This window comes from Acanthopagrus latus, chromosome 12, assembly GCF_904848185.1.
Source record: "Acanthopagrus latus isolate v.2019 chromosome 12, fAcaLat1.1, whole genome shotgun sequence".
Classification (NCBI taxonomy): domain Eukaryota; kingdom Metazoa; phylum Chordata; class Actinopteri; order Spariformes; family Sparidae; genus Acanthopagrus; species Acanthopagrus latus.
Genome location: NC_051050.1, coordinates 4,770,944 through 4,794,577, shown reverse-complemented (window position 1 = coordinate 4,794,577; position 23,634 = coordinate 4,770,944). Strand labels below are relative to the sequence as shown.

The following is a 23,634-nucleotide window of genomic DNA, read 5'->3' as shown; positions in this document are numbered from 1 at the left end:
TAATATTGTCAGACATGATAAACACTAGCTGTCAGGTTCTTTGAACTGATGCATCTGGTTGTATAGCAGCCTTTCAGGTGAACAATGTACGGGTGTTTGTTCATGAAAAAGTAATTGCTGACCAGATGTCAGAAGGAGTGGTCCAACACTGCAAAGGGGAAGTTAGTCGTGGTGTTGTAGCTGCAGCCGTACAGCCTGTGAAACTTGTTACATGTCCTCTATATACAATGATCTCTACCACTGCGAAAACACACCAAAGTAGGTTTCATTCAACTTTTTAAAATACTGAATACCACTAAGAAGTGCTGTTCAAATGTTTCTGTTGGTAAGTGATAGTGATCTAAGTAATTTTTCTGTCAGCTCACTGGTTTGTACGTCAGCCTGCATGTGTTTGTGTCAGCACTGCAGTCAGTTTCTCTTGTGGTGGAGGGGAGGGTGTCATGACACTTCATATAGTGGCTCTGAAATGCCATGCCAGGAAGTGAAGTAGGCTAAAGCGGAGTTCTAGCTGCGGGGCTGACGACACAGACACGGACGGAGGAGCACCACTGACACAGCACTCCATGGGTAAGTGCAGTTAAAGATTTTAACACAAGTTTGTCCAAGCTGTGCGCTTTTTTTAAAGGATGGCTGCGTTGCTGAGGTTGGTTCAGCAGAAAGCAGCAGTGCCACACAGAGCAAGTCATTCAAACCTGTGGCTCTCTCTCTCTCTGCTGTATATACTGTTACAGTTATCATTCCGCTTTTGTTAGATCTGGTTTGTTGCACCAGTTCATGTGTCCAGAGAGCAAAGCTACACATCTGATGAAGCTATTATGCAACAGAGTGCATGGCTTGGCGATGATTTCATATCACCAGCTCAGCAGATTCATATCAGGACAATATGATTTTCAAAATGCTCCACACATTTCTGTCACTCAAATGAATTATTACCATCAAACTTTAATTGAAAAATGTTGTTTATCATTGACGTTAAAGATGCAGAGAGGTTTTATTTCTCATGTAATTCATCACAGCCGATCACAAATCACCCTTTACTTAGCCCTGAGTGCCTCGATGGCATCCAGTCGAAAAGGATTTTTGTCTGTTTCTGAAACAGTGGATCCTTGATTTTAGACACAAGCGGACAAAGGCAGGCTTCTTAATTGTAACCTGTAACGGTGAACTTTGCAAACTGAAACAGCAGCGCTCGCAGACCGATTTGGACAGCAGCGGCTATTTAATCAACGTTATCTCAGTGAGTTTGAAAACTCTGACTGTGGCATTTGACCTGCCAAATTTGTGTTGTAAGTAAGTTTAAATTACTCTTGTGCTGAGTTTTACATATTTTACATATGGCTATGAATGCTGCAGTGTGTGACAGAGTGTGTTTCTGCTTCATACATGTCCCTATACAAATGAATATTCAATGGATACTATAAATTGTAATGATGTGACAAAATATCCTCAATGACAAGGATAAGGATTTCACCCAACCCTGCTGAGGTGTCACTCAAAAAAATCTTGTTCCTTGAATCATGTCATTACTCAGCCTTGCAAATTTCCCCGTTTTGGGACTAATAAAGGATTATCTTATCGTATTTTCTCTGACATCTTTGAAAGCAGCCATGCTAAGCTATGGTGAAGGTGGCACTGCTGTGAGGTGACGGCAGTGTGCCGATCTGTTTTTTTCACACTTTAGTGGCTTTCTTTATTGAGTAGTTTGTGGTAAGGAGGTTATAAACTTTGTTTACTGTTTGAACGCTCGACTGTACGGAGCCACGTAAATCCAATCCAGTTAGAGCACAGCGATATGTTGCAGCAGGGACAATTCCGCTGTGTTCTCTTTTTTGAAATGGATGCCAAATGTTTTGTGGCATGCTGGCCTTTATTCGACATGTAAATATAAAGTCATAAAAAATACAAAATGTAGAGTTGGATTGAAGACTGCAGTAATTGAGTTAGAGTTCGGTCATAAAACCCAGTACTGGTCTTTATATAGCTCAGAAAACTTTAAAGTGTGCACGTTCATTCTTGACCTTTGGGGAAGCATAACGGCAGCCACAGAGCGACTCTGAAAAATATTGCGTCTCATGCTGGCATAAGATGGGACGGGGTGGACAGAGAGGTGGGAATAAAAAATCAGCGTCAGAGAACAGAGAGAGAAGGGGAGGTTGAACAGAGACAGGAACTGAAAGGAAGGAAGAAAAGGAAAGACAGAGAAAGCCTGAGTCCAAGTCAGACAATGAGGCTCACTTTCTGTCACATTCAGCATTCTGTGATCCCTCTGAGGTTCAGTGATGTGGTTACAGCGTTGCCTGTGTTAACCATGTGCCTCCACTTCCTCCAGCTGCACAAAAATGGGGTAATGATGGTTGATGGAGGCCCACCCGGCTGTCGATCACGACCTTACACCCCTTTTTTGTATCATCGACTAATTACAGCCAAACTTAGCAGAATAATAGAACACTTGAACGCACATCAGATTGGAAAGAAGGAGCAGAAATTATGGAATCCAAAAATATGAATTGGGAAATAATAATTTCTCGTGTTCCTTGATGGTTGAGTTTGGGGGGGGGGGGTTAATTATACATTAGCGAGCCACTGGGGGGCTGATCAATATGTTTTAGATTCCCATTTTAAGGGGCTGTGGTCTATTTTTATATACAGTCAATGATGTTGGCGCTGACTTGTCTTTCATTTGACACCTTTTGAAAAATGCAAAACTAAAATCTAAAAAGAAGGGGCAGTTGTGGCTCAAGGGTAGAGCCAGCATCTTGCTATAGGAAGGTCGCTGGTTCGAGACCCCTGGTCTGCATGTCGAAGTGTCGTTGGGCAAGATACTTAACCCAAAACTGCTCCTGATGTGCTGGTTCGCACCTTGCATGGCGAGTTACTGTGAGTCACTTTGGACAAAAAGCATGTGCTAAATGTAGATAAATGTAAAATCTGATCTGACGACAGAGGGTAACAAAACTGCTAACAAAGGACTGTTGGAGGTGTGATAATAAGTGAGCAGTGTAAAAATGGATGCAACAGAACTGTTTGACAGGAGACGGAGATGACACAAGTGTGATTCCTTTTTCTGCAACTCAACTGACTGTACAGCCAGCTCACACTAATATCAAATATAGGCTAAACTTAAAAATAGACAGCTTTAGTCACTGAACTCATTACATACAGTACGGGAAGCGACCAAATGTTTGGAGAGTGCGTCAAGCTTGTTTGGTTTTGCCTTGACTCAACAAAAGGCCGTGGTTTCAGGCTGGGCAGGTGACTCACTGCAACAGGAACCAGTAGTCCTCACTAATATGAATATCATATGTCAAACCACACCATTCACTGTGCCACTGCTGTGTGTGACGGTGCTGCTGCAGCCGTGCAAATCTTCCCCATCGGCTCATACACTCGAGTTTGTGGTCCGGACAATCTTCGCTGGACACATTTGTCTGTGTAAGTTTGATCAGTGGAGATATGCAGCTGCCTCTGCATTTCGCGTGGTTAACCAGCGGTTAAGTCAGTCATCGCAGTAACACACTTTCAGCTAAGGTCTCAAACTAAACAAACCTGCCTTCTGCGTCATCGATGGGCTGGGAAGATAAGCATCCTTGATGTACTTGTAGTTTCTAATATTTTATACTGGAGGTCTTTACAAGGATGTAACATTGTAAAGATATTGCTATGAATTGCTGCTTTGTAGTCTTATGCATCCCAGTCTGTGTATGTAATTTTTAATGTGTGAATACTATGATTTATGTGTAGAAAAATTAGTATACAAATATATATATATATATATATATATATATATATATATATATATATATATATATATATATATATATATTTAGACTGAAAAACATGAAACCTACACTAGTGATCTGATTTGACCAATGGGCGCAGCACCCATTGAACTTCTGACCTTTCCACTTCCTGTCAAATAATTGCGTCAATTGTTTTTGGAAGCAAGCATTAGTGAAATCTGTTGAACATTCATAATGGGTCCTTTTTTTAACTTCCCAAAACACCCACGCATGGAGACTGAAATGAATCAAAACTTGGAAACAGGAGTGACTGTGACCCTAACAGGGCTAATACAGGCGACATTGAATAGGTTTCATAAAGGTGAAGACACAACACTAACCGTTACTGACCAGGACCAAGGAAAGCCCCTGGAGGATGGAGAAGTTGAAGGGGGCCTGCACCGACCCGTGACCGCCTGCTGCAGCTGAGGTTGATGGCATTGCTGTAGATGATATTAGCAATCATCCCCAATAGGGCCCAAGATGGCTACTTCTTCAAAAACGACGTCACAGATTTTGTTTGGAGTCAGCATCTACCAACAACGGATTCAACAACTGACGAAAAGCTTCAGCATCTCAGCAAGAAAGTGTGGGACACAAATTTGGTATGGAGAGAAAACTCCTACATTTTTGTTTGGCCAGTGTTCAACGAAGCATCAGTAATGTCGAGATGGTAACAGTGGAGTTCAGGTTGGTGTTAGTGGGGCTGTGTACATAATGTCAACGCTGCAGCAGTGTTTTGAGACAACGCAAATGCTCTACGTGTTTTTATGGGTCAATGGTGCATCTTTAAAAAAAACTTGAACTTGAGCCAAACCATGCGACATCTGGAGGGCTTTGTTGTTTGAGGCCCCAAACATAGATATTTTCATGGAATAGGTGAGGAAAACTGAGGAAATGAAGACCAGGGACACACTATCAGCAGCACTCAGGAGTTCCTTTCCCTAATGAAGTCGTACAGAGGTGCATTGATAGACTCGTGCAAACTGATACGCATATGTCTGACACTTCTCGTCACATCAGTAAGCTGTGAGAACAGTTTTTTTTTTCTTGTCTGCGTCGTTTCAAAAACCATGTGAGCACGAGCAGCTGGGACTCTCGAACTGGTCACACTGTTGCTAATTTGTTGGCTATAAGCACTGAGAGAACAAGGGCCCTGGACAGCAACAAAACCATTGATGCCTTCTCATTCAACAACAGTTGCATTGTGTTGTTAAGTCTAATGGTGAGTGCATGATTGTTTTGTTGCTCTGTTTTATAGCTCTACATTTTATGAATGTATATGTATATTTAAATATATATAATATATTCATTTATGGAACGGAATCCTGTTGATTAGTCGAACCCGTGTCCATGGCACAGTTGTGTAAAATGTAAAATTCATGTTCATGTCAGCAGGCTTGTGAACCTTAAACCTATATCCCTTAAGCTGAATATCTGGCTTTGTGACTGCCTCATGTGTGTATGTGTGACACAGTGTTGCAATTGAAATGAAACTGTGGCAACCCACACATTAATGAGAGAGCCTAAATTTCAGAACACATTCACACTCCACTAGCTCTTTATATGTCTGTGTCAAATAAAGGCACAAATGTCCCTTTCTTTTGACTTCTCAGCCATGTTTATGTGTTGGTGCCACGGATAAAGATGGAAGCAGAGTCTAACAGGCAAAGACGAGATGAATAGAAGACACTGGAGGCTAACAGAAAGAACTCTGTGACTTTGGTGAATGCTGACTTTGGTTAAAAAAAACACACTGACACAAACAACCTGGTGCCTATTGTTGCTCACCACCTTACAACCAATGTATTTGGTATCCTGTCTGTCTGGGGCAAGTCAACCCACGTGAGAAAATCAAGGTGTTTCGCTTTTCTGACTGTGTGAACGTAGTTAGCTTGTTAGCCTTAGCTAGCTTGGGAGCTTCTGGCAAGGTGGACGTATTTCAGTAACCAGGCTTTAATCGGTTCACCTCACCTTCCAACTCTTCACCCACTTTTGATGAGCCCAGAGTTTAGAAGAAACAAGTGTAGTTTCTGGGCTGTCTTCCTCAAAGATATCGGCGTGTAGTATGTTGATAAAAAATTCTGCGGAGGCAAGGCTGGGTGGAATGATAGAGCAATCTTTATTAAACCAGACTTGAGCCGAGCATCCGAGCAGAGTGTGGCCCCACATCTGATGTTCACCAATCTCGGGCAGAATAATGCCAAACGTTTCTGCCTTCCTTGCCCTATCGGAACTCCTACGCCTTAGCTCTTAGGAATTCTACCAAGTGCCACCCCCCTTGTCTCTACTCGTGAGACCCTTCTTAAAGTCCCTCGGGCAGAGCTTGCTTGCTCCTAATTGGTTACTGTGATGGGTTGAAGGTCCATCTCCCATAAATGACCAAATCTGTTACTGTCCCTGTTCGGGCTTGTATTCCAAAATTACCTAGATGAGCCCTCTATCCTTTTCTGGAGATGTATGTGTTTAGATATCATCCTCCATCTGACACAGCAGTCAGGCTCCAATTCAGTCCCTATAGTGGCCTTGTCTCCTGCTAACCTTTGACCCACACAGCTAAATGCTGACTCCAAGGTCTCTTGGAGCTGTGAGCCCCGTATTGTCTGCATTCCCTAACTCACACAAGAAGGAACAGGTTAAATTTAAACTGAGTTGAATTAAAGGCCAGAATGTGTTGTCGTCCAGACACCTCATATTCCCCCCTTCGAGACCCTTTAGGTCTCGAAAAAAGGCACATCTGCAATAATATACGTCTATCCAACTCCTGTTGCAGTATATCTGTTTTCAACAAAGGGCTCCTCATCCAATCCTATTGCTAAGTTCAGAGTCCTAATTTTGTGTTTTTGTGAACTGCAATTTAGGGAAACTAATTATTTAACTTCTTATTAGGCCCTATAGCACATTATTTTATGTTACTTTATGACTAGATAAGCTCACTATTTATCCTAATTAGGTCGAATTCGGCTACCCTTAGTCTCATCTGCAGGACTCCCCTCAGGTACACTTTTTCAGTAAACTCTGAAAAATGGTTCTTATTCTCGAAGTCTTTGCTTATGGCTTCTTATGTGTAGTTGTAGGGGAATTTCACAAATCAGCTGTTGCATCCCATTCCAAAAATATACCCCTTCTAAGGAGTATCAAAAAGAAATAGGAAACCTTACTAATCAACTATGGAGCATCCACGCCTTCAAGCCAATCCAGGCAGGGAGTCTCCTTTGTAATTTATAACTTATCAATGGAATGACCATATGCCAATTGGTCATTGGACTCCGAACTTTTCACAGGTCCTATATTATCAAAATATATATATCATCGTGTGATGGTACAAGTAAACCTAATTAAAGTACTATATCATTAAGATTATTGCTCATTCCATTGTTCATTTGCATGCGTTACAGGATTACAACAAAACATAACATTTCCACATCATTACATATGGATATACATGTGAGTACATAGGAATCTGTCTAACTCTTCATAACAAAACAAGCATATCATCCTGTTATGAATTGGTGTCACTGGATCTTCTTTCGTATTCATCGCCTGTGAGGGGATTTCCAACGTCTTCCCCTGGTGCTCCAGTGCTTCCAACTTCTTGCCCTTGGAGAGATAGATGTAAAGGCTGCTACCTTTGGAGATGCTCTGGGTCAGCAAAACCTGTATGAACTTCTTATCTGCGTACCATTACACAGACAGGTAGACATTATTGATATCTAAAATTTTGTGTTAACTACGACGTCCTTTCTTGTTCCTAGAAAGAAAAACTCAAGTTATCGCCACATTTTCAGCTGCCTGATCAGACATGTTATTATATAATTGCTTATGGGACATGAGGAGATCCATTGGTCAGAAGTTTCACAGCAGAATCATCTGAAAGAAAATGGAGTTAGGGTTAATGAGGCGTGTATCAAATAATGGTTTGCTGGTTTGGCAAAGTATCTGCCACTTTCAGATATGGATGTGGTTCCACATCCGGACCTGCAGGAAGCAAAGCTGGTCTATTAAGGACTGTACATCACCTTTGTTAGTTCCACAGTCATGCTTTGGTTAAAAGAGTAATTTTTCTCCTCTGGGAGAAGCATGCAAGACACGAGCAGTTAGATAACACATGATTGTATCAGCTATGGCCATAGCTTTTTGGAAAGAAGCAGCTGTTACCGCCCTTTGACACATTTTCAAAAGCTTCTCAAGAATATCAGTGGTTTGAGAGGCCTAATCAAGCTTGATCTAAGTCAGTAAGCTTAAGTCAGTAGAGGTTATCTCTGCCTCACAAGTCAGTCAACGTCAGTCTTGGTCAAATGTTTCCCCCATGTGTAAAGTCACACATGGGTTGGGAGATCTCCACAAATTATAAATCCATGGACAACAATAGCCTGTTAAATCCAATAAGGCAATTGTTTGTTTTCTTTCACAATTTTTGACATCCAAAATTTTCTGGATGTGATCGGAACCCAATTCACGACCCTCCGGAGTATATTAACGCCTTAAATTTTATGAAATGAGTTGCAACTTTGTCCTTCAAAACTTTAGGACTGTTTTCTGCCAGAAAACAAAGTAGAGACCTTGTCTCAGTTTAACCATGCCCCTGTACAGGAATACCTATACACAGCCCTTGTCCACATCTGAACATGTGCATTATCACACAATGACCACTAATGTTCCCCTCTCAGTTCCACAGCAAACAGAGATAAATCGGAGATGAAAATCCTATGGCATGTGCATCCAAAAATAAACTTCACCAGTAATATGGTTAATATTACACCATATATTGGATGCTAACCAGCTTCATTTATGACCTTAAGATATTTTAATAAACTCCACCCCCCTTTGATTTATTTTCCGTCAAGACGATACATGGCAAGATCAGCGATTCAACAATGGCGCCTTGAATAGTCTGAACAACAAAGCAAAGACCTCAGCAGCTTTAGGGCTAAATGGATGTTGTCTTAGCATAATTTACGAGTTGATTGTGACTGGACAATAACAATTTTGCAATTTGTGATATATGAATCTCTTACCTTTCCAACTAAACTTTTGCTTAAGGCCATCAATGCAAGCAGAAGCGCCACTACCCAATTCAGACCTGTGTGTTGGCAGATTTTAGCAATGCGTTTTTTCAGGACGTCATAACTTTTCGCAGATGTCTTGGTTTTGAGGAGATAATAAACTGCTCCTACACGTTGTTGACTTCACGAGGTTTGTACAATCAAATTTACACTTTTATCCACAAATTCTCTCTCATTATCTGTAATATGTGATCTGGAAGTCTCCATCGGCTTCTGACTTCCCAACCTAAGAACTTGGCGACAGACTGAGCTGCCTTCCGCTTGGTAGGACAAACCTCAGGCCTTTGCTAAAATTTGTCTGCACCTACTACCACGTATCTCTTTTCCTTCAATTGATGTTATCATATCAATAAAGTCCCTGACTAACTCACGCATATAATCTCTTGGAGTCCGAATATAACCAGGAGAGACCATTACTCCTCTTCTGACATTGTTTTTTAAACAGATTGTACATCTGCTTATGACATGATCAATTTGTTCAAGCAAATATGGTGCCAAAAACCCTGCTCCTTTGGAATTTTCTTGTCTTACCTTCCCCCCTTGCAACATGGGCTTGTCATTTGCTTCTTGACTGTATGTAAACCGAAAAATTACTAGGGTTCAACACTAAAATGGGAACTCTGCAGAAGGATTTAACACTGCAAAGTACAAAGCCTTTGGAGGAGTTCAAGCCACCAAGGCATGTGGATCAGGTACATCTGCTGGAAAGTCAGCCAATCTTCATTCACTGCTCTTACACCGTGCACAAAGACATACAAGTCATCTGGTTTCTTTATAGGCAACAATGGTGTGCTGCTCTGAGGACTCTTTGTCAAGACGTGTGTTTTTAGCTGCCCTTTCGTTTGTGATATCGTCCCCTGGATTACCTCCTCTTCTGTTGGGTACTAGTTCTTCCATGGAGGCCAGGTTCTGGGGTGGAGCTCGACTTCTGCCGGTCAGGTTGACTTCCCGAGTCCAATGTCCGTGCTGTGTCCGTAAACAACCATTTGTAGTTGTCCCAGTCCTTGGTGGAGATCATCATTTTCATGAGCTCCTGGTTTTTACCTTTCCAAATGGCAGAGTTTTTTTTTTCATTGGAACAGAAGCGGCATCCTCTGTTCTGCCATCATTTCTCTCACATGTTCTTGTTCATAATCCTTGACTAACAATTTAGTCACGTGTAGGATGCCTCCTTCAATGTCATGTTCTTTGCCAAGATATTCATCCTTGTTTGTTTTCATGGATGCCTCTTGTGGTTCCACAATTATGCAACTGGAGCTGAGCAGAGTTTGGATTGATTGGCGACTTATCCATTCATCTGAGCCCGATTGAGCCGCACACCTAAAGTACCTGATTCATCCGCAAGCTTTCCTTCTTAAAAACAATGGAGTAAATTTGCAAACCGCAGTGAGAGCCTGTAATGTATCGCCCTAAAAATTGTAACTTCTCCGGACTCGACTGTCTGTGAGGATGAAGCAAAATAGAAACCTAAAAGTTCACAGCTCCTTCTGAGAGCTGACAACTGTTGCTGACGTCTGTGCCAGTCTTTTCGCTGTTTATGTCCTTCAATAATTATAAACCAAGTCGGACATCAGATACTGAATCATCCAAGATTAAATCAAATCCTATGCTCAAATAATAAATCGCTATCAACAACCAATGATCTACTATAGCTGATCAGTCAATTGCCAAGCTCTACCTCTTCCCTTACTTGTGTTACCCATGTATATGCAGTAACACTGTGTGCATGTAAATGTTGTCGCCTTAAACGTTTGTGAGTTTATAAGCATGTGCGTCTCTATCTTCTTAGGGTTGTCTCAAGCGGGTGTATCCGTGTGTGTGTCCTTAAGGGGTTTGTGGATAAGATCGCACTAGCCTGACAGATTTTGATGTAAGTTGCACGAGTGGGGGGCACCGGCAGACGCCGCAGGTGTCTGGGGATGCTCGTCCGTCTCCAGAAGGCCTTTGATGTTATGCTTTCCTTCTCAGAGTCTCGTGACCCAGAAGTATGGAAACAAGAAGAAAAAACACAAATAAAGAGTATTATCGTCCATTAAGCAATCCAAAATTGTCACTTCTTTGTCATCATCCAAATAATATAAACATCGCGCAGATTTAGTTTGACATTACTATTAAGTTGTTAATGTAAACCTGCTTTGTTTTAAAAACTCAAACGTAAAATTAGTAGAACTGTAAATCGCTAGGTCGGTTATCTGTATCTAAGTGTGGAAGGGGAGTAACTATACACTCGCAGCGGCGCTCTCTCTGTGTCCGCGCATTCACGCACCCGCTACTCAGCCCCCCTTTTCTGCTTTTCTCTCCACTCTAAGGGCACGCGTGCTCTAATCTCTTCTCAACCGCAGAGAGACAAGGAAGAGCTGAACTGGCCCACTGTCAACCATGAGCTAATACTTTTTATCTGCCAACATTCAAACAGGCGAATAAGAGATATTGCCAGACTCCCGACTTCTTCACGCATTACTTTCAATTTAGCCATTTGCTCTGAGGAGGTGTTCTAGAGCAAATTCAATACGTCTGATCAAATTCAACTTTCCGCAGGAAAATATCTGCACTTTATCACCTCAAAATCTAACAGAATGATTTTAGATACGCCAAAATCCCTTATACATTTACATACATAGTGATGTTAATACGTTAATACTGTAATTAATTGTTAGTCATACTACTCTAATCATGCAGTTAATTCATTACATACCTTCAGATCTGAAATAGTTTACACATTCAAATTTCACATCAAATTTTTGTACCGGTACTTTGGTATTAAAATATTTATTTCTCCAATTCAATTAACTTTTCTTTACTCCACATTTGGGCTTCCCCTTCTAATATGTGGAGGCTGCTGTGCATAAAGGCCAATTCCATACTTTGCCAGCTACCAAATAAACAATTGTCCGTACGCCCATAAATGCCTACGTAGCGTAATCCACAAACTTCTCCACCGTGGAACAAATCAAGCATCATCCCCAGTAATTACTCATCCACAGCTTGATAACGGCCAAGAACACCCCACTGGATTCCTCTGATCCACAGTCAACTAGGATGCATTGCCTTTAGTCACACAAATCATATATGCGTGTTTTAATCTTATATTTGACTTGCTATCAATTTTCCCCCTACTTTCTGCATCTTCTCTCCGCATAATATCCCTTTATCTTCCCTATTGCCTCTACTCTTTCTCTTTAGGGTGATCGATGTGCTAGTCACGCATAAGACTTATAACTTTATTGATAGGGAAATCTCCAAACCACCAATTCCTCCTTTCCTTTGCTATACAGCTAATTAACACCAATTAATATTTCCTTCATGTGAGCTTCTATTTCACCTAAATTTTAGTCCTTCAAGATCTTAATTCGGATTTACAGTAACAACTTTAACTGTTAGTTTTCACCTATAAGGCAAAGGAAGGGCAGGAGTCGTACTTCCCTATGGGTCATCTATCTAATATCCTATCTTTTGAATATCACGTCATCAATACAACACCTATGCATTGTATATGATATATTTTAATAATGCGCATTTGTATAGATTACTTATAACTAATTCCATGGACAAACACTCAGTTTTCACATCAACTTTAGCTGACTCCTAACCCCCACACACAGCTTCAGAGGACACAATAAGCACTAAACACTACAAACCACCACCGGGCCCCTTCTTTTTCCTTTAGACGAACAAACACAAACACTTATTCAGCTGAATTTCATCAGAGCTCTTCTACCTAACACATACTGCAACTTGGTTTGTTGGACTCAGAATACGGAAAACCGCCTCTAACAGCCCACCAAGTGCCAAACCACTTTAGATTAGAGTCCATGGGCGTCACACGCACCCATAGACTTGTCGAATTTCTATTGTCACAACCATAAGTTTGATTTGACATAACATTTCTCTCTCATTCTAAATTTTTGTGGTCTTCATCTTTTTTTTTTTTTTCCGGCCAGTCTTTTCTATTCTTTTCTGTATTTGAGACAACTCAACCATGCAGCCAATGAAGACCAATGCCCCGCATGTCTTATGACAATGTTTGCCTGCATCGGATGGCCATCAATTCAGTCATTGCTGCCACAGCAGTTTCCCTTTTTCACTTATTCTCTATTTCTCTTTTCTCTATTCCTCTATTGTCAGCAATCTCTTTTCTCTATATTGTCTGACCATTTCTTCTTCATTATATTTTTTTATTCTTTTCTGTCATTTTCTTTTCTTATTTATTCTTCATTATATTTTTTTATTCTTTTCTGTCATTTTCTTTTCTTATTTATTCTTCACTCTTTGAGACAACTTAGCGCGTAGGAAATAGTGACTAATCTCACGCATGACTTCCAGCAAATGGCTCAACGCCATACCTGCATCGTATTACCAATTAATTCATAAATCTCTACCGCATCAGTTTCTCCTTTTCTCTTAATTTAGAAAATTTAGACAGAATCGTATCAACAAACTACAAGCCTGATGCCCAGTTTCCCCCGTTTTGGTAATTTTTTGGCTTGACAGATATTGGAAAACACACACACAGTCCCATCCAGGGCCTGAGTTTGACCCCTGGAGCGAAAATGCTCACCTTGTTTGCCGGCTGGGGTGAAAGTCAGTCTCTGGACTCCTGTCGTGTGTCCAAGTTGTCAAAAACCATCCTGTTCGTGACGCCACCTGTAGTTTCTGGGCTGTCTTCCTCAAAGATATCGGCGTGTAGTATGTTGATAAAAAATTCTGCGGAGGCAAGGCTGGGTGGAATGATAGAGCAATCTTTATTAAACCAGACTTGAGCCGAGCATCCGAGCAGAGTGTGGCCCCACATCTGATGTTCACCAATCTCGGGCAGAATAATGCCAAACGTTTCTGCCTTCCTTGCCCTATCGGAACTCCTACGCCTTAGCTCTTAGGAATTCTACCAAGTGCCACCCCCCTTGTCTCTACTCGTGAGACCCTTCTTAAAGTCCCTCGGGCAGAGCTTGCTTGCTCCTAATTGGTTACTGTGATGGGTTGAAGGTCCATCTCCCATAAATGACCAAATCTGTTACTGTCCCTGTTCGGGCTTGTATTCCAAAATTACCTAGATGAGCCCTCTATCCTTTTCTGGAGATGTATGTGTTTAGATATCATCCTCCATCTGACACAGCAGTCAGGCTCCAATTCAGTCCCTATAGTGGCCTTGTCTCCTGCTAACCTTTGACCCACACAGCTAAATGCTGACTCCAAGGTCTCTTGGAGCTGTGAGCCCCGTATTGTCTGCATTCCCTAACTCACACAAGAAGGAACAGGTTAAATTTAAACTGAGTTGAATTAAAGGCCAGAATGTGTTGTCGTCCAGACACCTCACAAGCACTGCCAAGATGGTGACAGCTGCTACCACCCGCTTTGAGCAGGATTCTAGCTCTTTAGAAACTTTTGGGTGATTACCCACTACTGATACACTCAAAGAACTAGACACAGTCTGGGCATGTCTTTAAGACACTGTATCAGCGTGTGTGCCCCATTGATGACCTGATCCAAACAGTCAATTTTTTTGGGCCATTAAGTCATGATAAACCATATGTCATCTCTACTTTTCAAGTCCAGTTCCTGAAATAGTTGTTTATCTTCAGCTTCCAAACACCCATGATACTCAGCACAGTCACAGTGGCAGTGTTGGTGGATTGTCTGGGCGTCCCTGGCATCCACTGCTTCATCTTTGGTGGGTTGTTGGTTTGGTTGCTGGGTCAGCAGGGTTACACAAAAACTACTCAACAGATTTTTGGATGAAGCCCAAAATAGACATTAACTTTAATGTTTGGCGTGGATCATGATAAACGGACTGATCCAGGACTCTTTTTTTCTCATTTTCTTTAACATTGCAAGATTGGCATTTTGTTGACATTTTTGTCGCCGTCTTGAAGAATAATGCGTGTTATGTGTGGGTACAAGACGGGACTGCTGAGCCTTGGTACAGGTATGTGCCGTACCGAGCGCCATTCTAGTCTACCAGGTGTTGCTGAGCTACAGAGATGACTGTGCACTCTAATACAGCCTCTGTTAGCCCTTCACCTTAAACCTGGCTGAGCGGCAGCAGGCTTCTTCAAACCCGCTCACTGCTTCAGCTTTTTCGAAACCTGCTCTTTTGCTGCTTTCAACGTCTAACTATAGTCTTGCTGAGTTTAACACCTCGCAGTTTTAGCTGCGAACAGCGGTAAGAGGTCTCGCAACGAAAATTACACCTATACAATGTGCTGCTGTTTTGTTCATCGTAATTTACAGCATAGGTCCGCTCACAATGTACAGGGCAGCCAAAAAAGTTGTGCTGAGGTATGTTAATGATTTAAAGGGTTATATACAAACAAACTCAGTAAGAACGCGTTTGTCTTGACATTAACAGTCTCATAGACTTTTAGGCTATAGCATTACCAATGTACCAGCCTCTAGTGGCCTGTTAGAGAATAACAAATACTTACTTATCAAAAATATCAAAATAAAATAGTTTTGTAGTTTAAAAAATTCAAAAAGATACTCGGTACAAACTGACATTATTGAATTTTAAAATACATTCAACATATTTCATATATTATTAACTAATGACTGATTATCAAAAGTATGTGTTCCCCTAATAAGGAGTTGACAACTACAAACACTCCCCAGCACAGTTGTGCTTCAGATTGTGTTTGTAGGTGTGTGTGCGTGGGTGTGTGTGTGTGCATGTGCTTGACCTCTGTATTGTTCCAGTCTTAGGGGGGATGGAAAGTCCCCCGGCCTATACCTGTGGTAGAATGAGTCCGAGTGTGTGAGGCGCATGTGTGTGTGTGTGTTGTGGTATGGGTTGTACCAGGCAGCCAATACCGTCTGAGCATTGAGGAAGCAGGAAGGAACATGCTGCAGCCGGTCGACCAATGACAAGCGGGGCTGGAGGAGGAGGCCCCTGCAGGAAATGACTGGTGGAGTATCAGGGCTTCAGACCTCCAACAGACTTCCTAACCAGCATGACCGATTGTTCTATCTTCCACTTCTTTAATTCTACTTTTCAGGCACTGATCGTTTGAAGTATTTATCTAATCTTCCGTCTTCTCGTTCATCGATCTGTATTCTTACTGTATTCTTCCAAATCTAACCATTCATTTAATCTGAAATCTATCCATTCTGTACTCTGTTCATCCAACCGTGCATCCATCTTCCGTCGCTCCACGCGGTTAAAAAGTATGGTGGTTTATTGTGCTGTGTTGCTGCTGTCATGTCCTACGACATGTCCGCTACTTCCATGAGAAAGAAGTCATTTGCTCGGAGCTCCAAGCCAAGTACCAGGATGTGTATTCGAGAACAAAGGGATGTCATGTAAGTTACCGTCACTTTTTGCAGCACATATTGTGTTATTGACTTAATCTTTTATCCTTTGTCTCGCCTGTGACTTCCATTTTTGGGTACTTATTGTGCGGATTAACTCCCAGATAAGTTGACTTGAGGTTGTCCTTCCCTGCAATGGTTTGGTGGCCAGTTCTAAGACTTATTTTGGGTACTGATGTGATATCTCGTAGGTTGGTTTCTGTCTTCGTCTGGGATCCATTCTGGTTTCAGATATGTGGCATTTGGTGGTTCTTTTTATGAATTTAGACATTGGCTGTGCTTTGCAGAACCGCTCAGCTGGAGGTTTACGTCATCTTTATTTGTTGTCGTTGTCATTTGGCAAAGTTTCTTCCCAGTTACCCAAGAGGCCGGTGAGGCAACCGAGGTGTTTCCGATCATGATTTTTAGTCCGATGATAGTTGCTGTTTCTGTCGCAGCATCTCTTCAGCCTATATGGAGAAGTAGGTGCCCATCCGGTGGGCCGGAGTAAACACGTACGCATTTTCGGAATCATCGGAATAGAACTGTGCAATGTCCACTTATGATAGGTTGAGGTGCAACACTGCAGTAACAGCAGCAGTGACACCAGTGTCCTTCCTGCGCTCTGTGCAGTCAAGCGGTGACTCAATGTAAGAAACTACAACATGGTCGAGTAAAGTCGAGTTTACTGGAATCGAACGTTGTTCCTTAAAGACTCCTTTTTTGGGAGAATGGATTAAAGAGTCAGATGTGTGGGTTGAATGAAAGACCACAAGCCTGGAAGTGAAGACATGACATGACATTTTGTGTGCCTGACAGGTGAATACAAGAATCATACACTACATAGAATAAATCTCAGCACAAAGACAGGAGGGAGAAGGTAAGACGGCAGTAAACCTGTTTACTGTCTGTCATGCAGCCTGATCACAGAGGCTGAATGTGATGCAACCACATTGCAAAGTACATCATTGCAAATGAAACTGGGGTTGTGCAGTAGGTCACGTCCTGCTGATTTTGGATGTATCAAATAGCATGTTTACTTTATTTGCATTTGTACAGTTAGGTAGTTTGATAGTAGTGAAAAGGGGCCTGAAGTCAAAACATTTTTTTTTTTCTTCTATAGAAAATAGGTCAAAAGGCAAAAAAGTTTTAAACTGCTTTTGTACTTTATGAGCTCATCATGTGTGTTTTTGTGTCTCAGCCCAGAATAGACCCCATAGACTCTAAGTTTGGATCTGGATAAGGGGACCGATCATTTTCTTTAACGTTTATTTTTTTCAACATTATCATTCATTTCGATGAAGAATGCGAGTACAATTTCATTCTTCCACAGCACAAATGAGATTACGAGACATCTGTATGGTTTTGTTATCATAATGGTCGGCTGGTGCAGATAAGGTGACCTGAAATTATGGTTAGGCACTTATAGGTGCTTTTAGCAACTTTTGTGGAGGGAAGTTGAGGCATTAATGGAAACACTTGTGTGGCACACTGTTATCTCGAAGTGATCTCGTTCCTGTCTACCACTGCAGCAAGGTAACTAAGAGAAAAACCCTCTGTGGAGGGGAAATAACACTGTTGGGAATTTGCAGGTTTGTTTCCCCACAAAAGGGCAAAGCTTTTGTCACTTGGGTCGGACAGTTGGCATCTGTGAGAGCACCGCATCATCTTTAACATTTATATTTGTCTAATGTGTCATGTGGGAGGTTACAAGTAATGACTCTCTGCTTTTCTCAGTTTGTGGTTATTTCACACTCTCCACTTTAATATCTAAAGAAAGGTACCGGACAAAAATCCCACCCATTTTGGTGGTTTTACTGCTCGGAGACAAATGTTTTCCTGTGGCAAATGATGGTCATGATGGTCATAATGATAGTGACGGCACAACGTTCACATCAGCTGTCAGTCGTCGCCGCAGTAATGCCTCAGCGGGGCTCATGTCAGAGTCAGAGAAGAGAAACATTTACAGGAAATGTGTTCTCATTTTCAGCCCCATGTCGGGGGGGGTGGGGTCGGGGGGAGGGTGGTCCTGTAGTCAGTGCAAAATCTCAACACTGTCTCCATCTCTTCCTGCCTCTCCGTCTCTCTGCCTCTTTATCTCAAATTTTATAACTCACTATCTGTGTCTTCTTGCAGTCTTTGTGTTTTTTTAGGAAACACAGACACAGTTTTCTAATCTTTAAAAAGTCAAAGTTGAAGACCTGTGTGTGTGTTGGCGTGTGTGTGTGTCACTCTGAGGAATCCTTCCTGTGGCCGTTGGAACTGTGACGGCTGCACGGTTCCTGTGGAGTGGCACTGCCATATTTGGACACAGGAAGTGATGGTGTGTCAGAAGCCACAGGTAGAGAAAGAGGACGTGCTCTTGAGTTTTTCGGCTTTCTATTAGTCCACTCCTGCATGGGTCTGTGTGATGAGCCAACGTTGGCTTTCTGTTTCTGTTCTCCTTTTGTTTATTGAGAAGGAACCGATGAATCCCACGCATTTCACTAGTGGTCCTCAGACCCTCGTCAGGTGAATTCCTTTAGTCATACAGCACCATTCTGTGTACGTATAAAATTCACGCGGGGGGAAGTCCATAAGATGACACCGCAACCAACTGTCTGAAAAACTCAAAAAAAGATGTTTCCTTCCTAAGTCCACATTTACATGTGATGCGTTGCTTTGCACAAGATAATTATCCAGAATGATCTGAATCACCACCATGGCTCAGGCCATGTACAGCAATGTAGGTAATGTGAATGACAGGGGCGGGAAAACGGTTTTTTTGTTGTTGTTTTCTTTCTTGCTCATATGCAACAAGGATTTTGTGGTGCTGTAAACAAGTAGAAACATTATGATCCTTTCTCAAACTGCTTTTATTCTGTTGAAGCGCATGAAAAGCAAAATATCACTGCTTCTAGAGCTCGGATTCTGAGACATTGTGTGAAAGCGAGAAGAAACTTGATACAGGAAGTGATGAGTCCGGTTTCGCCTCAGGCTCAATTGGAAGTGACAAGTACGTTCACTGTATCAGACCATTCCTTTGTGAAACGGCTGCTCACACATTCAACACATTTCTCGAATCATACTTTCAGTTTGGGCTTGTGACTTAAACGTCAAAGGCCTCTCCAACTGCGAACAAATCTAGTGGTCACTGTACAACACAGTTATACAACATAATGTAAGTTTCAGATACTGTAATGTAAGATTATGCTACTCAAGTGAAACATTTTTTTTTATGGTGCAGTGCTGAGGATGAGTTCAGGAGTCTCACAGCCTGAGGAAACATCAGCCGGCTCACAGTGTCAATCCTAATATTGGGATTATGTGCAGTTAACGTTTGCCAAGTTTACCATTTTCTGATAATTAGCAGTAAAACGTAGAGTGTGACTGGGACTGATCGGCTGGGAAGAAGTAGGTCAAAAAACACAGAAGCGGACAAGTTAAAGGTTTGACCTCATGTTAGCTAAAAAAAAACAAGGCGAGGATCAACAAACTCAGCTGAATTCATCCTCTGGGAACTATGGAAATGCCAAAGAATAACCTTAAAATGAAGTTCAGACCCCCAATATGTCAAACTTATGGATTTTGGGGGTTTTTGAGCATGAACCACTGTGCACCTTTGAGGCCACGAGAATGCATGGTTTACTAACATGGTTTAAGCTTTGCTGAGTTCTAGATTAGTGCAGTTTGTCAGCATTCAACCATGAATGGATGGCTGTGGCTATGTCAGCTTGATACATACTGAACTTAAAAAAGTATAACCTGAGTTTCTGGACTTTTGTCAACCTGGATTTTGCCTCACAGCCGCTTATAGATGCATATATGCACTTAATCCTCCAGTGAGTAGAGCTTGTTAAGGATGATCTGCAGACTCTATTCAGGGCTCAACCTTTAATGTTTTCTGAGGAAACAGGAGATCAAATCCACAAGAACACCTGAAAAAGGACATCCACCATGTATACACATTGGAAAAGGTCCTCATCTATGATAACATAAGACACAACATATCTAGTGAATCGTAACACCACAGTGAAAGTTATTCGATCTTGTAGCGTATGAATGCAAAATGCTTTTTGTCCTCTCGGGTGAAAGTCCCCGCCCACCTACCCTGGATGGAAGGGAGACCTTTCCAATACAATGAAAACTTACAGTCCTTGTATCAATTTCCTGATGGTTTTCCGTCCATGTTGTCAGTATGCACACACTCTGTCACAGCCTCGTTAATCATTCATCTCTACAAATAAGCCGGAGTGGAAGAGGAAACACTCCAGCATTCAGATAAACCTTTCTATTCATGTGCTCAAACCTACATATTAAAGTCACTGTGAAAGTGTGAAGTTGGGCCTGTGGAGGAACCATTGTGGTCGCCAATTGGGGAGGGGGGGTGGGGGGAACAGGAAGCGTGTCGTAGGTAAAAGCTCTGTATATGTTTCCTGGGTAGGACGGACGTTTCTGTGCGCCTGCTGCACCTGGTACAGTGGTTTACCTCTGCCCTTTCCATCTGACGGGGCTTGTGTGTTAGCGAGCGTGTCTAGCGGAGGCAGTGGGGGCTTGCTAATCAGGTCTGAGCCTAAAACCCAAGAGCAAGGGAGACTTTGGCTAGCCACACACATTTTTACAGCAGACACCTGGCAGCTGTTGAAATCTGTGCCACGCCATCGCAGATGTTGAGGTGTCATGTGAACATGCATGTTTGAATTTATTCTAGCCCATAAATAATATATAATACAACAGTCGGGACATCCTGTAAGATTCTGAGCCTTCAGCTACACATGTTGGCTGGCGATTTTGCTCATGGCTGAGTGCTGTTTCAGGGATCAAACTTATTAACTCATGGTTAGAGAGAATACCGTCTGACCGAGCCAAACTGAAAGCCACATACAGCATTAGCCTTTGTGAGAAATGTACTTTGTTCTGTAGAATTCACAGTGACCTCAGCCCAGGACTGTCAGAGCGACAGCAGGGATGATACCACGAGTCTGCAGATGTCTCTGAGTCACAGACCACAGATGTGACTGACTGTAAAGGATTGGGCATCAAACATCCTATTAAACCAGGGGGGCTGTGTATAACAAGGCTGCACAGTACCCCTGATACTGATGTAAAGGTGCAACAGGTGATTCTGGAGAAATATGTCTAATTGTTGAGTCTCATTCCCAGGTCAGCAAATTGCTTTGGTTTGGTCGGTCGGCCAGCTGACAGCATTAGTATTTGACAACCTGGAAAAAAAGACTCAGCAATCAACCTCTTACATACTGCAGCTTCAGCTTTACTTATTGTTTCTTTTCGGTTTCAGCGCCCTGCACTACAGAATGTACTTCCTGCTTCTTAAACGCCAAACTAAGAATACATTTACTAAGAAATGTTATAGGCCAAAGTACACGTCTTGTATCACCCCACCACTGTCGTGCTCTCATGAGGAAATTTAGCAGGAATTTCGCCCTGCGATTGCCTTCATCGGGGGTTTTCCGCCTGTAGCTGCGCTAGTTTCCCTGAAGAGACGGGTCAGTCTACTGTGGTCAGCGCGTTTTCTCCATAAGAGAGAAAAGGGTATGACAAACTCAGAGGAGCCACATCCTCAAAAGACATTTTTATTGTCAGCAATGTGAAGCAGAGAGAACAGATACAAGAGCTTTGGCTGTAAAACTGCTGCTGTTATGCCCTTTGCAGGATCGTGCAGGCTTTCAGATTTCTAGTTGTCTTTGCAAAAGTCCTGTATTAGATTGGTATTAGATCAATGTATGAGGTCTAATGAGGTAACTGACGTCCTTATAGCCTCTGTTTGCAGAGAGGGGAGCAGACAGTGCACCAGATACATGCATCCACAGTGTTTTCGAGTGTGTCTTGTCTGCTGCACATTGCCATTTCTGTGGTATTATTACATTTAACCAGCAGTCGATCTTAGGTCATGATCTCAGAAGTAACCACCGAGCGCAGACATTGTTTCACATCGTGCGCGTGTGTGTTTGTGTGTGTGTGTGTATGCCTGTCCAGGGAGGAAATATGTTTCAATGAGTCTGGTATGCAAGCAGCTCCTGTGCTTCCCTTCCTGACAAACAGCTGCTCTCTGATTAACATCTCTGGCACACAAACGACAGCCGAGTACAGAATGGAGAACTTATAAAACAGTTCAGAGGGGTGAGAGGGTTCAAACACGCTGTTGTCCTCTTTAAGTGAAACTTCAGCATCCATTAGTGCCCTCGTTGTTGAGTGTGATGTAAGGCGAGGTGAACACGGCCCGTGGATAGTATACATCTCCATATTGCTTCACTTGTCAGTGACTTCATGTAAATGTTGGGTCTGTGTAAGCTTCACTTCTCAGAAATCCTGCTGACAGAGCGATGGTGTTTGACTCTTTCATTCATCATTTCTTCTGAGTGGAAGAAATGACCTCATCCAACACAAGAACTCACTTGGGCAAACCAGGTGAATCTGCACAATCTCTTGCTCATTCATCGAGGACGGGATTCCCCTTTTCTGTTGATTCTCTGTTGATTCTCTGTTGTCTTTGTTCTGTGTTTGTTAATATGGTCTATTCACCCAAAATATTTATTGGAATGGAGCCACGAGTATTGAAGACACTGCTGGGAGAGAAAAAATAAAGAGAGATTTCAAGAATAAAGTGATGATATTCTGGGTCTATCTTTCTTAGATGATTACATTTTTTGTAAAATAATTATGATGAAAATGGAGTTGTACAAGTTATGTGAAAAATCTGGACTTTTCTCATCTGATATAATACAATTCTTCCCGTAACGATTGCAAAAGAAATGGTCTATTTTTTTGCGATTATGCTCCCCCCGCAGCTTCTGAGTGCAACATCGCTGTCATAAATAGAAATCACAAGTCTATTACAGTTTGTAGGCGCTCACTGCCAACAAAACTCATTGCATCACAACAGTGTTATGTGTTGGAGACTTGTATCTTGAACGCTGTGATCCCGCCCTCTCACTGCAGCTACAGAAACAAGTGATGGAGGGCAGAGTGGCTGAGACAGAGACAGCATTCATCCTGATACAAAGCACCGGTGAAAATGATTTTGGAGTTATTTTTTGGAGTTTAAATTTCAGACTTTTTTTTATTATGAAAACAAAAAACATTATTAGATGCAGCAGAGTTTTGCTGAATCACTGAAAGGGTTTGAAGCGTCTCTACAGAGCCCAGAGCAGTGGAAACCTAGTTGTGGAAAGCATTTGGAACTTTGATGAAATGTCTACGCCTCATGGGCAGTTTGTACGTATTGGTTTGGAATCACCCTATTCTCCTGTTTTCCAAGAGGTTATTCATTGGTTACAATTTTGCCTACAAACAGTGCAACCAGTGTCAGTCGGTATGCATGGAAGAGGTTGAAATGTCTTGAACGTGATTGACACTCCTTCTGTGTCCACCGTCCATTGTTAGTCTCTGCCTGTTCTGACCCCTGAGCAGACATTCCTCCTCCGTCAGTGGAAAAGGGGAATGAAGCTGAAGCCTAAACTGTCAGGCCTCTTCCCACAGAAAACATGAATTTTGCTGAGTGTACAGCC

The 23,634-nt window shown here is 42.1% G+C and overlaps 1 protein-coding gene across 2 annotated transcripts in view; it reads left to right on the top strand.

Annotated features, from left to right (window-relative positions):
- Positions 1-422: 422 nt before the first annotated feature.
- The window catches only part of sh3bp2 (SH3-domain binding protein 2), a 36,428-nt gene continuing 13,216 nt past the window's right edge, over positions 423-23,634 (top strand). Inside the window, exon 1 of one of the 2 annotated variants that reach the window (XM_037117753.1) lies at positions 423-567. Coding sequence is in view for 1 of the 2 variants with exons in the window: in XM_037117752.1 (XP_036973647.1) it covers positions 16,038-16,138 (101 nt within the window). In the remaining variant the exon portion in view is untranslated. Of the gene's footprint in view, positions 568-15,764; positions 16,139-23,634 lie in introns of those variants that run through there. The other variant, XM_037117752.1, reaches the window with a different exon arrangement.